A 16,784-nucleotide genomic window follows, 5' to 3' on the forward strand; every position below is an offset into this window, starting at 1 on the left:
TCCTTGTACAGGAAGAACTATTACCTTAACCTCTGCTACTACTGGCAGAGAAGTGCTGGAAATGGTTAAGATGTTTTCAGTGACGGCTGTCTAAATCCACTGTGTGGTAGGATTTACTTTCCGATGGAGTGCCTAAATAGTATATATATGTCTGCTTGTGTTCAGTTACTCAAGTCCACCTGTAGGCTAAAGAGCAGGGAGGCTTTTTGGGGGTAGACTATATTGCAAAACAAAAATGGTTGAAAGTTCTGCAGAAAGGTCATTGTTCTCATTAATGGTTTTTCCAAGCTTTCCAGCATTTATTATATTTTTTGCTATAATAGTGTTTGTGCTATGCAAATATACAATAATGCCATAATATAGTGTTTGTGCTATGCTAGGCGGAGCTGGAGGTGGCGGAGTTGAAGTTGCTAAGATTTTCACAGGGAGTGATGAAGAAGGACAGGATTAGGAACGGGTATATTAGAGGGACAGCTCAGGTTGGACGGTTTGGAGACAAAGCAAGAGAGGCAAGACTGAAATGACTTGGACATGTGTGGAGGAGAGAGGCTGGGTATATTGGGGGAAGGATGCTGAATATGGAGCTACCAGGGAAGAGGAAAAGAGGAAGGCCAAAGAAAGGAGGTTTATGGATTTGGTGAGAGAAGACATGCAGGTGGCTGGTGTGATAGAGGAAGATGCAGAAGACAGGCAGAGATGGAAATGGATGATCCACTGTGGATAGTAGTGTTTGTGCTATGCTGTTTCCAAAATGGAATAACTAAATAATTTTTAAGACCACAGCCATTACTAGGCCAGTTTCTTTGAAATAGCTATTGCTTGTGTCTACAGTAGACATTCGTGTGGCATTTCTTACATTTCCTACCAATGTGAAAAGTTTTCCTTGGCTTTTTGGGTGGCAAAAGAAGCAAAGAGTAAGCCGGTGTTTCATCAAGAGTGAACCTTTGTGCTATGGTGTGTACATCTTGGAAATCTGCTTTTCACTTGTCACAGTCCCTGTACTTCTATGTAGTATTATTAGAAGGTCCTAGGTTCGAACCCCGGGGTTGTCCAACCTTGCAGGGGGGGGCATCCAAGGTCCTTTCTGTGTGGAGTTTGCATGTTCTCTCCATGTCTGCGGTGGGTTTTCTCCTGGTGCTCCGGTTTCCCCCACCATCAAAAAGACATGCATGTTAGGGTTAATACGCCTGTCTGTGCCCCTGACCGAGGCATGACAAAGACGAACTGGAGTTGGTCCCCGGGGGCGCTGCACGGCAGCTGCCCACTGCTCCTAGCTACACAGCTAGGATGGGTTAAATACAGAGGAAGAATTTCCCCACAGGGATCAATAAAGTAATAAAATAAAATAATAAAAAAAGAAAATATTATAGAACGATATACAATACACACATGCATGAATGCTTCAGAATAGTCCCATGTCACCCAGCCATAGCTTGTGGCCCATTCAGGATCAAATGTATTTTTTCTTTGCTCAGCCTTATTCTTAGTCCTTCTCAGCAAAACATAGGAAATGTTTATTGTAAATATCCTTAGTCTCAATTTTCATCCTCTCAATCAATGGTTTATAACCTTCACTATTACTATCATCCTTAAATCTCTTCTTACCTCTTTTATGGGGACTGTCTCATCATTTTCCTCATAATGAACTAGTTCCTCCATGTCTATCTGTTCCTGTAGATCTTCTTTAATTATATAAATGTAGGATTTATTCTGTTCTGTCAGATATACTGGATATATTGCAAGAGTTTTGTTCATAAAGGTCAGAGTGTATGCTAAGAATTTGCATTCTATGATTCACTTTTCTCTTTTGTCATCTCTAGTTACTGCAGTGTAGTTTCCAGTGTCACATTTCATTTATGACTTCATACTCTCAGTAAGTACAGCATGTTGGTAAGTGTCAATGCAAATGAAAGTAAGCTGATGATATTAATAGCCTAATCGTGTCCTAAATGAGCTGCAAAAAATAAATAAAACTTCAAGATGTGAGCACAGGTGGTTCCACCTGCCGGGGATTTCTGCCTGACGCGCTTCCGACAGTGCTGTTGTGCTGGTTGCAGGGTCGTCAGCTGGGAGCCATCCTTCACTGAAGTTTCACTCCGTTAATCCCGGCACAATATAAAGATTAGGCTTATTAATTTAATTATTGTTTTGGTTAAGATTGCAGCCTGTTACACTTTGGAGACCAACAGTATTAGACAGGGGGAAACTTGTCTAATACTAGCTTCTATCTATCTATCTATCCATCTATCTATCTAATGTTTATTTAGATAGGGCCAGATACATACCATTTAGCATTAAATTAATAATATTTTGTCACATACCGCATAACATTTGCAGCCAAAGCTAATTTGCAGTGTTTGTCCCTAGATTGACTTTTGTTAGAAACAGAAAAAAATACATGGTCACACTCATATACACAAATACACACCTACAATGATATAATCAGCATCATGTTGGTATCCAGAAGTGATAACAGAACGTATGAAATTTTGGGAGGTATAAATTAACTGAGAGCAAAAGAGAAAGACGGAGAAAAAGGGAAAGGAAAGAACAGATAAAGAAGGGACAAGGTCAGCCGTGACTATCATTGATTGCTCTTCAGAAGCTGTTAAAATTGACTTTTAAAATGACCCATATTATGTTCAACACTGAGCTGTATGGGTAAGGAGTTCCCCATGTTATATCCCTGTACCAAAAAAAGCTGTCTGACCAATACCCCACTTACAATACCCCACTGCAGTAGTGATGTGCCGGTTGACTCTCGGTTTGTGGGACCCGCAGCACCCACGGTTTCGGACTTTAAAAAAAAGGGTGTCGGTGAAGGGGGTTGTGGAAAAAATATATATTTTTAGATTATCAGTACAAATGAATCTGCAATTAATATCCCTAAACTACCTGAGCTCTTTTCATTCGAATAATTTATCCTGACCTTTCCAGACCTGCCAAAGTAAGCTATGCACGCACAACACATGAGCACTGATGCGCCTTTTCCACTCTTCGGCCGTTTCATTTACACAGTAATTCAAAGGGCTACAATGCATTCTGGGTTTCAGCCCAACCTTGCAATCAGCTGAACAAATTTGCGGTCAACTTCCTTAAGATGTGCTGAGCAGCACTGATTTATTTCATTTCCATTACACACACTGCACTGCGGTTTAGAGCAACAAATGACAAACAAGTGAGTTCAATGAAGAATTCTCCAAGCTTAGACAATTCGTTTTTATTACAGGGTTAGTCCCTTTACAGCCCATGAAGTGAGCACATCCAGTATGTTCAAGCTGTAAAAAAAACACACACACATATGCTCACACACACACACACACACACACACACCAGTGGCGGCTGCTGACCAAAATTTTTGGTGAAGCAACCATCCAAGCAACCCCCCCCCATTATATTTTTAAAACATCCCTCACTGATTTCGAATGAGCAGCCAGAACATCATCATAGCGGGAAAACACTTCTACCGTCTCTCTGTAGTCTCCTTTATTATCGGACTTTTCACTCTCATCGTGCCCCCTAAATGCTGCTCCTGACGACCCGATAATGATACCGAATCAATCAACTTTTTCACAAAGTCACGGTTTTTCCGGACCATGTCATTATGCTTTGCCAACTGGAGACGTTTGCCTTCATCAATCAGAGTATCAATCCTTACATTTCCCAACAGACTTGATTGCACGGCTGCACTGACATGCTCCTTTGATTTTTCATGAAGCTCAACGGATCTGTCAAAATTTCGTAGCTCCTCAAATCCATCTCTTGAAACTTTGAAGAACACCCATCTCCTGCAGCAGCACACTTAAACATCACGCAAGGCCAGCAATACAAGTGGTTTGTTAGCACACTCCCCGTTAGCCACTCTACCGTGTCATACTTAGAACACTTAAAACCCCGACTTACCAAGCCCACTCTCTGCACCAGCTTGATGGGGGGCTTTGGGCTCCCCTGTGCTTTCACTCCTAGTTTTTCCTCATAGGAGAAAGTGTGAAAAGATTCCCGTAGGATCCGGTCCACAACGTTTGCATCCATCATAATTCTTTGCAAAAATTGTGAAAGACAGGACAGGCGCTAGCCAAGCTAGCAGCTAGCTAGCTAAGCTAGTTAGAACAACTAACGTTAGCCTATAGTACAGAGCCACTACATGAGGTCAAGATCAAAATCCAAATATAAAGTTGAACAATAAAGATCTGAACAGATTAATTAATTATTATGATATTTACAATATATGTGCAAGAACCACCAAAAACTACTTTAGTAATCACTCATTTATCTTAGGCTAATCTCTTTTTCTTATCTTTCTTATCTTATCTTTCACCGTGCTTCGAATACCAAAAGGTATGATGGAGGTTGGAGAACAAGGCAATATAGGATCGGAAAGGCTGAACTGGTGTTCTCTGATTGGCTAGACAGGTGTCAATCATTTTCAAGTCGAGGAAAGACTGGGTGAAGCTGGGTGGGCATTAAAATGCGTCATAAACCATAACTGTCCAATCAACAACGTGTAAGGTACTACGTCAACTTAAATTCACTTACATGGGGTTAGTGAGGCAGAACGCTCCTCTGTGTCACCTGAAGATGGCGCTGTGTTCCACAATACCCACGACACTTTTTTTTTAACAGTGACCCTTTTTTTGTTTGAGTCACAGAGGAAATAGTCATTCTAATGAAACATGGCATCTAAAAAATATGTTTTATGTGATATGTGTGTTGTGGTTTTTTTTTTTGTTGAAGCACTGCTTCACCTGTTGCCTTATAAAAACCTCCTCTGACACACACACACACACACACACACACACACACACACACACACACACACACACAGTGAGCCTGGGTAGTTTTTCTGTGTTTCAACAATATACCTAAATACTAAGCTAGTCTGCCATTTTATGTTAGTACACAAAATAGGCTACATTTATTAGCATGAAGAAAAATTCAAAGCATTTTTTAAAAAGCGTGAAATAGCAGGTTGCGGGTTCACTGGCATTCGTTTGTGAGCTGCGTGTTGGGTCGCAGGCGGGTCCATTAATGCTCTGAGCAGGTTTGGGTGGCTCCAGGGCTGACACGCTACACCTCAGCAGCCCTAGTGGCTGACCCACAAGTCGAGAGGTTTCTCCATGTCAAGGAGAACCTGAGGAGCCTGGTTAAGTAAAAAAATTATGGATTAATTTAGCACACGCAAGTCAATGAAGTTTTCAAAACTTAGAATATTTGTTTTCTTTCGGACATGACAGCGGTCGAGTCAAATACAAACGGGCTTCATATCCAGAATTTTTATTGCTTGGTTGTCGATCATCTTCAGAGGTTTTATAATATTAGAGCGAGCTTGAGACTGTCAGGTTACACAAGAACTTGAGAAAAAATCAGTATGTATGAAGATATTTTTAGCATGAAATTGTAAACCATTTTGTTGCATCTAAATTTGCTTTTGCAGGCCTGTACATAATTTCCACGTTTATCAAATTTCAAATGGGTGACTTGCATCAAAGCTGAAGATTTGACCTCTGTGACCTGTTTGATGGATTGCCCATTGACCTTTGGAGTTAATTCTTTTACTTCATCAGGCGAGGAGCGTCATCTAGATCAGAAGTGTACGGAAACAGTCGGGCTACTTGCGTGTCATATGACAATAAACCCCAGCAGTCTTGTGTATTCTAATAAATAAAAAAGAGAATACTGTGGATTGGAGGCTTGTAATCCAGCGAGGGAAACCTAAAAGTGGCGCTAAATGTGTGCTGCTAAGATAGCTCCACTGTGCTAGGCTAACACAAAGATAACTGATGGCAGCTTGGCACGGGAACGGAGGTCATGGGGTGCATGTTGAAAGGGCTGAGTGGTGAGCTGTAAAGGGATTTTGCTGTTACACTGTGTGTGTGTGTGTGTGTGTGTGTGTGTGTGTGTGTGTGTGTGTGTGTGTGTGTGTGTGTGTGTGTGTGTGTGTGAAATGTACCTCTGATATGCTGATGCGCTGGTCTTCAGACTGTATCACAAGACAGATGTTCAATGCTTTTGACACTTGCGTGTGTGTAATAAACACATGTACCACTGTGAGCAGTGCATACAGAGTTTAATGGGTCAGCTGGCAGGCTTGAGGTGTCCATAGATTGAATGTCATGGCACATTTGTGGACTACACATGTGCTGTCCATATCTAAACTGCTGTCTACAGGACTCTCTGTTCAGACCGGTTCTAAAATCAGCTGTTACTGCAGTACATTTACCTCCTTTAGCCTTGCAGTTTTTACCCACCGTGCCAGAACTCAGTGACACTGTACACAGGGGTCGCTCGCTCTCTCTCTGTCTTTCTCTCGCTCTCTCTGTCTCTCGCTCTCTCCTCTCTCTCTCCTCTGTCTTGCATAATGTCAAATATCCATCTTGTGAAAAGCAATATCATGTTGAGAAACTGCACTTGTTGTTTTTCTCTCATCTGACAGGCATGGTGTCTTGATTTCTTTCTGTTTTTAATTTTTTTTTCTAGGAACTGAAAGACCTGACACAACGAAATGAATGCTTAGATCTCAAAGGTAATCACAGATAAAACTCTGACACATTTACAAACGATAGTCAGTTTAGTCAAGTCAGAGTTCATTTAAGGTGCATTAATCACACCGAGGTGTCCCAAAACACTTTACAATAAAAGCGGTATTTATAAGAGAATCAACACACCATACTGTAAGAACATTAATGAAATGTTAAAAACAAGAGAAAATAAAATGGAACAAGATGTCAGTAATAACAGCAACAATAATAACATTGAAAACATAATTAAAATACATGTGAATTAAAGAAGTAGATATTCCTACTTGATTGAGCCATGAGGTAAAATATTCATAGCACCCTTAAGGTTTTGGAATCGGCAGGTATTGAAAAGAGCAGTTATCATATTGAGAGACATGAGTCACCTTCAGTCAACTTACTTTTTGACAGGAGTCAATAGAAAGCACGAGACTCACCCATATTGAGCATCACCTTCTCTTTCATTGTCAAAGCTACATGTTGATGTGACTGATCTTGTGTCCAGGTGAAAAGCTGGACTACAAGGCCTGCGAGTCTCTGGAGGAGGTGCTAAAGAGAGTCCAGTTTAAGGTGGTGGACCTGGAGCAGACCAACCTGGACGAGGACGTAAGAGGATCTCATCAAACCTCACATTTCTTTATCTCTCCGTCTCTGTCACTTCCCCTTGCTTGTCATTCATCTTCCATTGCCTCTAAGTTTTCCCCACTATCTCTCTCTATCTTCCTCTCGCTCTATACTGGCAGGATATGGAATGTATTTTGTTTTTTTCTCTCATTGCACCAGATTATGAATATATTGCTAATTGTGTACATTGCGTCACTAAATTCCCAGCCATTCATTTCAGTGTAGCTTGCTTGTCCAGTGCATACATAATTTTTCTCATTTTCGAATTCCAGTATCTATCTGGCCCATAACATATTTGAGTTGGAATATTTTGTATTTGTATTATGTATTTCCTCCATTTGTTGCACCACAGTAAGCATGCCCAGTCGTGATCTTATCAGCCTGAGTGAGTAGCATCTCTAGTGGGATAAAAATACCCTACACACACTGCCTGTTGCACAGCTAGTTCCTCTCACAAACATCCATGTGGTCTTTGCAGAAAATCATAGCAGTAAATTAAATACAAAAAACTCATATGCTATCATTACATGCTACTATATGTCAGCATTCAGAGTTCAATTACAGTCACACTGAAAGCGGAAAATCTAACTAATAAAAAATGACTATGCAGCTACCTGCGTATATATTCATGCTGGCACACCGCTCTGAAGTTGGTAATGAAATGGTTGTTGGTGAGTCAGTCACCACAGTGCAGCATCTCGGTCAGAGATGGATGTCTCGCCTTGGGCTGGGTTAGAATAAACATGTAGGAGTGAGGTGTAGGAAAGTAAAGTAGTGAGAGATTGGGGCTGGTGTAGTGAAGGATGAGCCAGATTGGATGGAAGATGAGCGAAATGGAGGGCTCAGAAGATGGGCTGGTTTAGCAGAGCTCTGTTACCGGCAATACCACTGCTGTGGTAGGAGTGATGGAGCTGGCTCTATAAACTGCAGTTAGATTGGTGGGTTAGGAAGAGCATGAATTGGGGAGTGCTGCCATTGGCTTCCAGTCAGTGTGACTCATCTCTGCCCACGCTACCGATAGATATACGCTTCACACTTGCGTATACACAATTCTTTCTTCGAATACACACGAACTACATAGCAGAGCCTTGAAGTGGTCTGTCTGTCTTTCTGGAGTTGGTCTCAGTTTTCCTCAATGGAAGACTTTCTTGGTTCAGGGTCCTTGGGGATCTATAAAAACTCTTAAAATGTCTTGATTTTTTTTTTTTAATTCAAGTTCTAGAAAAAAAAATTTTTTACATGTCTAATTATAGGAAGGGAGGCATTAAGTTTATTCTGGGGCACAATGAATGAGTGTATAGCTATTTTTTGTTCAGTTTTTATGTTTTATTTTATATTCCACGACAGCCTGATCATTTTTGCAAGCAATGTACAGTGTGTTTGCACTAACTAGCATACGCTAGACTGCCAGGGGTGGTGGGACTGGGAGGCAGTAGCTAGTGAGCCACAGATGAGGCAGCAAGCAAAAAGAAAATGGCTAAATGTAAATTCAATCTGAAATGGTTAGATGATGACAAATATTGTGGGTGGCTTAAAAATTCCAGCAGTTTTTGCGGGGCACTATGTGAACTCTGTCGCCAAACATTCAAACTGTTGACAGTGAGTTGGAAAACCCTACATTCTCATATTAAATCCGAGAAGCACAAGCACTGTGCTACGCTAGCACTCGAGGAAGTAGTGTGGCCATCGAGTCATATGTTGACATATGTATGTCATGTAAGCCCATTGCTGGTTTGGCTGCTTGTGGTAACGTTGTAGCTAATTCGTCTGCTGCAAATGTGTCCACATGAGCTACAGGCTCCGTAACTACCACTGCTGTGCTGAGCAGACAACCTTCAGCAGATTTTCTCTGACAGCCAGGTTGAATGCAGTCATACTGTGGGTACCTAGTCCACAAAAGAAAAGCAGATGACTTCACAGAAATAGCAGAGCATACTGCAGGGGCAAAAATGGCAACGCTGATAACAAAACCAACACACCAAGGAGACAAGCAGAGGAAACGCGGGACCGGTTGCTAGTGCTAGATGGGGAAATTGATAAAAGACGGCTGATGAGCTGTGACGCGTAATGAGAGACGTAGCGTCCAGTGACAAACAGGGTCAAAGAAACTTCAGATTGTTTTTGCTGGAGAGGGTCTGAAAAGGGAATACATTTACGTTTGGTTTAGCTTGTCAACTTTTGACCTGTCTCTATAGCGCCCTCATATGTGTATTTGATGCTATTGTTTTCCATTTGACTGTCTACCTCCATAGTTTTATTTTCATTAATTAAGGAAGCTATTTGCAGCTAATTTGCACAGAAAATTGCTTTTATAGTCATATTCGTTTTATTTGTTTGTTGTTTTTTTGCCATAGAAATGGTATTGTTTTTTCCATTTAGAGGTATTAAAAGGCCTTAAAAGTCATTAAATTTGTACTTTGTGTGCAGATACCCTGTTGGTTGCTCTTGCACTAAATTTTAATCGGCTAGTTGCATGCAGCGACTGTTTGCTCATGTTTTAGATGTTGAGTCACAGGTAGGTAGGGACAGACAACCAGTAAGCCTATGGCTTCATCGTGCCTGACAAAATAGCCAAATTTTTGTTTTATCAGAAGTAGAAGTAGAGCAATGAAATGATGGAAATCTTCTAAGAAAGGAAAGGGAGGATGAGCAGACATCTGCTGAGAATGCAGTCGGTCGGTTTAACTAGGCCCTGCCATTTGGTGGCCATCGGGGTTTAACCTAACAGAGACGGTGCTGCACGACCAAACTCCTGACATGACTTCATGCCCCCTTGATGTTTCATTTTAGGTCTGCGCTTGTCTATTCCTGTCAGGTTGATCTTGCGTAAGCTTTTTTTTTTTTTTTTTTTTTCAACAAACGGTTAATTTGAACAGGTGATGTAGTCGGTAGTGAACGGAGTCCTTCAGTAAGGATTATTTTTAGAACTGAAAAATTATCAAGGTTAATGTTTTAAACTGTTTTATAACATAGATGTTTCTCTAGAGAAAAGACCCCCTCCATCTGCATCTTGTCTCTGCATCCACAGACCAAGTCCCTCATGGCGTCTCAGCATATCTCGCCTAAGCTGAGAGGTTGTTAGCATGGGCAACCACTGGCTGCTGTCAACACTGCCTGGGCCATGTTCCTCACCACCTTTCTGTCTACAGGTCTCATAGTAAATGGCAGAACAGCAGTATATGATGGCACTGCCATTTGAACTGTTAGTCTAGAATTACGTCACATTTAATAACCTTCCTTCTCTGTTGTGCTTCCGTCTCTCCTCCTTTCTTTATTTCCCTTTCAGGGCGCGTCGGCTCTATTTGACATGATAGAATACTACGAGTCGGCCACACACCTTAACATCTCCTTCAACAAGCACATTGGCACCAGAGGATGGCAGGCCGCCGCCCACATGATGAGAAAGGTGAGGCGTTGTTGTCTCCACCACCCAGACACAGAGGAAATGGGACAGAGGTGGGATCGAGGTGGACCGCTGTTTTTATACTGAGCAAAAATTTAAAGATACAAAAAAAAAAGGGAAGACGTAGCTGGAAGGGTGAGATGTGGGCAGTGGATTGGGTGATGGATGGATGAAGTAGGTTTGATGCTGGCTCTCTTGGCAGACGTGTCAAATCAACCTTTACTGTTGCTGTCTGCTCATCTCATGTACACATTTTAGAGATGTTTTTCACTAATAGACAGCAGTAAAGAAAAAGGACTTGTGCGTGCCTGAGTGTGTGTGTGTGTGTTATCTCCTGGTCCCAGTGAGCGAAAGGGCATTTCTTAAGCCTTAGGTCGGTACTGTGGAATATCACATGATCTTCCTTTAGGCATTTAGTGGTTTTATGATATCAAATCCGCTGCTGCTGCACCCTGCGATGCATGTGTGTGCCTGCCAAAGATGTGGCATTACATATTAAAGTCATCAGCCTGTAAAGGTACTGCCTTAAGGCGCAATTCTGCTATATTTAAACCTGGGCCTTATTTTCCCCATCATTTGAGGTCTAAATGACTAATATGGACAACAGTTTTTGGAATTGGTCAAGTGTTGAGGGAGAACACTTCGGCCAGCAGCCGCAAAACAGGCTGCAATGTAATCCTTGGTTGCAATTGCCCCTGTCGAAGTATATGTCCACTAGGAGTGCTTGTTTTTGCCACTGATAGGCTCAGATTATTATGATAAGTGTCTGAAAACATTCTGGAGAGGATCCCTACTGAGAAAGACTTTTTTTCTTTACATTTTCTCTCTTATTGTCTCAGTCGTCACATCCCTTTTCCCGCTGCTGCTGTCTGCACGCGGGGCGTGGTTTCAGATGTTTACAAAAGAAAGTCACACCGAATCTCATCAGAACTGACCGTTCATTTGAGGTAGCATAGTCTTGAGACACAGAGGACAAGCATTGATTTCCAAAGTCATGGCTGAATATTTAGCTGTTTCAACATTGTGGGTAAGGCATTCAAATTCGATGGCCACCTGTATTTATTTGAGCTAGAGTGTACAGATGAGGAGGTCCTAGAAATTAAGGAGAAGATGAGGAGAGAGAGAGAGAGAGGCAACAGGCAGAGGAGGGTGAGCCAGCTTTTTTGGCTAGCAGTAGTCATCGACCGAAACCAGCAATCGGCGACTGCCAGTTTTATATACGCCGGTTTCATCACCGTCATTACACATCAGGATGTGATCCCAGAAAGTTGAATCGGTTCATCTGGACACAGCGTTTAGTGGGAGAAATGTTTCATCACTCATCTAAATGACTTTGTGGACGTTATGCAACTGTGCTGTTTGTAAGGTTGGGGGTAGCCCACAGTCAGCTGAGACTGACAAAATCACTTAGTTGAGTGATTAAACATTTCTCCCACTAAACTTCGTGTCCAGATGAACCGATTCAACTTCCTGGGCTCACATCCTGTTGTGGAATGACGGCGACTGGTTTATGAAACCAGTATATGAATGCACGTGTATGCATATGAAACTGACCCGCGGTCGCCAACTGCATAGGTCAGTGATTACCGTCAGCCAAGGAAGCTGGTTCACCCTCCTCTGTCTGTTGTCTCTCTCTCCCTCCCTCTTGCTCTCTCGCTCTCTCCTCATCCTCTCTTTAATTTCGAGGAGTTCTTCATCCATCCAGTTGCCCCCAAGGATTACATTGCGGCCTGTTTCGTGGCAGCCGGCTGAATCATTCTCACTCAGTACTGGACCACTTCCAAAAAAAATTGTCCCCATTAGTCATTTAGACCCCAAAAGATGGGAAAATCGGGCTCAGGTTTAAATATACCAAAATTACCCTTTAAGGCCCTTTCAAGCTTTCGCCTAAAAAAAGAATAATAATTTTTTAAAAAATCCTAAGGGAAAACTCCAGTATGTTTTAACTTAAGCCGTATCTTCCTATTATTAGGAGTCAAACCTAGTGATGAGTACAGAATGTTAAATGGTTTCAGTATTGAGTAAGCTCTCATTAGCTGACTGCTGCACACTGAGCTGCAATGTAATCTTTTGGAGCATTCGCCAAGTAACATCCACTATAACAGTTTTATTTTTTTCTTCTTCTTTTTTGGCACCTACAGGCTCAGAAAGTTTTGACGGGTGTCTGAAAACACCTACCATTACGAAAAGACAATCCAAGTCAGCCTTCAGTCAGCACAGTGATACACCTTTTTTTCATTTTATGTTTTCCGCTCCTCTCCAACTGTCACACTTCCATTGTTATCCCCCTGCAACAACTCACTCCTTGCGGGATTACAAGCAAGATTTCTGCTCTGGGTTAAAAATGGATGGATATCTGTATGGTGGCACGGTGGCGCAGTGGTTAGCACGGTCACCTCACAGCAAGAAGGTCCTGGGTTCGAGCCCTGGGGTAGTCCCAACCTTGGTGGGTCATCCCGGGTGTGGAGAACATGCAAACTCTGTGTGGAGTTTGCACGTTCTCCCTGTGTCTGCGTGGATTTCCTGCGGCGGCTCCGGTTTCCTCCCACAGTCCAAAGACATGTAGGTCAGGTGAATCGACCGTACTAAATTGTCTCTAGGTATGAATGTGGGTGTGTGTGGGCCCTGTGATGGCCTATCCAGGGTGTTTCCCCGCCTGCCACCCAGTGACTGCTGGGATAGGCTCCAGCATCCCCGTGACCCTGAGAGCAGGATAAGCAGTTCAGATAATGGATGGATGGATATCTGTATATAGCTATATAGATATACGTAATTCCATGACTGATATTGTGGCTAAGGCTCTTCAGACTCCACTCATAACATTCTGAGCCTGTTGGCGCTAAAAAAAAAAAAAAAAAAAAAGATTGATTTTAGTGTATGTTATTTGGTAAGCATTGTTACCCCAAAGGTTTATGCACAGCAGTTGGCTGACTCTAGCTCCTCCGAGCCACTGCTCGATTTGACTCATAATGATAGTAAAATAGGGCTTAGGTTAAAGAATATGTTTCCCTTTAATGTTTGCTTTCTCCTCGAGTTGACTACAGAGGAACCATCCAATGATCTGTGGGTGATCTGCACTCTTCTCTTTTACTGGTGATGCAGCCCCGCCGTTCTCTGTCAGCACTCTTAAGTCTTGTCAGGAATCATAATTTTTTTTTTTTTTATTTCTGATTTTTCCCCTTTTTCTCCCAATTTAGTGGCCAATCGATCCCTATTTTAATTCAAACACCCACCCTCGCACTGCATGCGTTCGCCAACTGCATCTCTCCGGTCGGCAGTCTCGAAGGAGACCGCCTCGCCACTTTCGTGACAAGGCGACTCCAAGCCGAACCACTGTTTTTCCGACACACACAGAGACGCATTCACGTGACGAACACAAGCCGACTCCGCCCCCCTCCCGAAGACAGCGTTGCCAATGATTGCTGCTTCGTCGAGTCCGGCCATAGTCGGATCTGACGAGACCGGGGCGCGAACCCCAGTCCCCAAGGAATCATAATTTTGCCTCTTGTCAAATGGGTGTCTGACCAAATACAACGTCTTCAGTGTAACACAACAGACTTCTCATGGTACCGTTTTCACACGGCTGTCACTACCCTGTTATACTGTTAATAACCACCATTGTGGCCTTGCACTAGTCAGTACACTGATATTTCTCAGCGTTTTCTTAGTTTGGAAATGCCTCCGCTTGCATGACACTAGAATTGACCTGAGGTGATATTGTATACACCAGCAGGCAGCATCATGAGCCATGTGGCAGGACATCAGCTTTTTCATAGTGATCAGCGTGCGAGGCCCAGTGTCGTTTGCATTTATTCATTCAACTTGGTCGCCAAAAATACGTGTTCAAACAGTGAAATTAGCTTTCATATTATCGTGATAAGGAATTGCCATTATTGTCAGAGTTACTCCCACATCATTTGCTCTGTACCTCTTGCCAAAAGAAAAACTGTCTTTGTGATAAAGCTAAATTAATAAATGCACATAATAACCCCCCAAAAATGCAAATCCATTACATAGGACTATGTGATAAAGAGTTAAGTCTGTCCTCAAGTCAGTGTTGTCCCAAAGGGTGTGTTCCCTGGTTACACATGTTAATGAGTGCTCAATGGGTGACAGGATTTGTTTATCTCAGAGAAGCTTAGGGACCACCCCTCAAAGCCTCTTGTAGACTGGTTGAGCTCCTCCATAACACCCTTGAGCAAATTACCACAAAATCCAATTGGTTTTTATGTGCAGCTGCAGTCTGGCTGTGTGTGATTGCTTATAATGGATGGGTGGGGATGCCTCTATATGGATTACATTTCCTATTTTTCTGTTTGGTTGTAACCTACACCTGGCTCTTATAATTCTGTTCATATTATGCTCAAGAAGTTCACGAAGTTGTTTTCATCATGGCTGTGTGAATGTTTTTTTCTTACACAATTACATTGTATTATGTCTGAGGTGCTTATTTCTAGTGTGCATACTTGTGTATTTTTCTATCTGTTTGTTTCTGATCTGTTTGTTGTGTATCTGTGCCTCTATCTCTCCTCATTTCAGACAAGTTCTCTGCAGTACCTTGATGCCCGGAACACCCCCCTGCTGGACCACTCAGCCCCCTTTGTGGCACGGGCCCTCAGGATCAGTGGTAGCCTGGCAGTCCTCCACCTGGAGAATGCTGGCCTGTCTGGTAGACCTCTCATGTTACTGGGTAAGACGAGGGATGGACTGGAGGGGGAGGAGAAGTACCTCCTCTCTCAAAGTCGGGTGTCATTGGAGTGTTTCGTCTTACTTTGTATGAATAATAGTCTCTGAGTATAAAGTCCCTTGCCTACTTTTCTCTTCTGCCAGTTTCACGTTCGTCCTTTTTCTTATCCTTCCTTGTGTTCTCCTCTCCTATTTCTTATTCACTTCCCTTGTCTTCCTTCATTTTCCTTACCCTTTTTTTTTCTCTCTTTGTGCAGCCACTGCCCTCAAGATGAATATGAACTTGCGGGAGTTGTACTTGGCAGACAACAAGCTGAATGGCCTGCAGGACTCAGCCCAGCTGGGAAACTTGCTCAAATTCAACTACAACATCCAGATCTTGGACCTGCGCAACAATCATATCCTAGATTCTGGTATGGAGGAAGGATGAAACCCTCTGAATCTGAATTACCTTTACTCTTGTATTCTCTGGAAAAGGGAGTTGTTCTAGTAAAGCAGGGTTTGTTAACGTGCATATATTTCAATGGCGACGTTCAAACTGCACCTTAAATCTTAAACAGTTCTGGATTTGTTCTCTAATGTGACAGAGATTGTAATTGTTTAAGAGTGGGAATACAAAAAAAAATTCAGTTCTGATTTGGGTCACTTGCAGAGGTGGTCCTGGATCAGATTTGTGTCTGACTCTGCAGCTGTGCGACTCAAGGCTTTATGGTGAAGTTGGAATCCGTACACATTTAATGTCATTATTCATAGTACAAATTGCCGGGCCTGTGGCAACACCAGGGCTTGATCTCCACCGACTTCTCACTGTTCATGGCTCTGTAAACTATGGTCCAATGAGATTAGGAAAAACTCCTGCGACACACGTGGGGCACTAATGTGAGTGTGGTCATGGCAGATGTTTGTTGGGGGAAAAAAATTATACAGATTGAAGTGATTGGAAAGACAGCAAAGTCTGATTTTATATTTACTTGGGGAGCCGTGTCTATTGAAGCTAAACTAGAGAGCACATGTCACAATCAGTCTGCATTTGGGGAAAAAAATGATTGGCATGCACTCGGTCACAAGACATTAACATTGTTTACGCGTGTGAGGTTTTTTTTTTTTTTTCTATGATGGATGTCTTTTGGCACTGATATCAGATATGCCCCCCCTTTTTTTTCCCGATTGTACTTGGCCTATTACCCCACTCTTCCAAGCCACTCCGGTCACTGCTCCACCCCCTCTGCCAATCCGGGGAGGGCTGCAGACTACCACATGTCTCCTCCGATATATGTGGAGTCGCCAGCCACTTCTTTCCACCTGACAGTGAGGAGTGTCAGGAGGGGGGACGTAGCACGTGGGAGGATCATGCTATTCCCCCAGTTCCCCCCTCGAGTATTCGCCCCGACTGACCAGAGGAGGCGCTAGTGCAGCGACCAGGGCACATCCCCACATCTGGCTTCCCACCTGCAGACACGGCCAATTTTGTCTGTAGGGACGCCCAACCAAGCCGGAGGTAACGGGGATTCGAACCAGCGATCCCCGTGTTGGTAGGCAACGGAATACACCGCTAT

The 16,784-nt window shown here is 42.8% G+C and overlaps 1 protein-coding gene across 3 annotated transcripts in view; it reads left to right on the plus strand.

Annotated features, from left to right (window-relative positions):
• The window catches only part of ppp1r37 (protein phosphatase 1, regulatory subunit 37), a 78,228-nt gene that overhangs the window by 51,764 nt on the left and 9,680 nt on the right, over positions 1-16,784 (plus strand). Inside the window, exons 3-7 of one of the 3 annotated variants that reach the window (XM_056283734.1) lie at positions 6,478-6,523; positions 7,021-7,121; positions 10,426-10,545; positions 15,082-15,232; positions 15,486-15,641. In XM_056283734.1, coding sequence (XP_056139709.1) covers positions 6,478-6,523; positions 7,021-7,121; positions 10,426-10,545; positions 15,082-15,232; positions 15,486-15,641 — 574 coding nt within the window. The remainder of the gene's footprint in view (positions 1-6,477; positions 6,524-7,020; positions 7,122-10,425; positions 10,546-15,081; positions 15,233-15,485; positions 15,642-16,784) is intronic. The other 2 variants (XM_056283735.1, XM_056283736.1) reach the window with 2 other exon arrangements.

The sequence above is a fragment of the Lampris incognitus genome, chromosome 7, assembly GCF_029633865.1.
Source record: "Lampris incognitus isolate fLamInc1 chromosome 7, fLamInc1.hap2, whole genome shotgun sequence".
In the NCBI taxonomy this organism is placed as follows: Eukaryota; Metazoa; Chordata; class Actinopteri; order Lampriformes; family Lampridae; genus Lampris; species Lampris incognitus.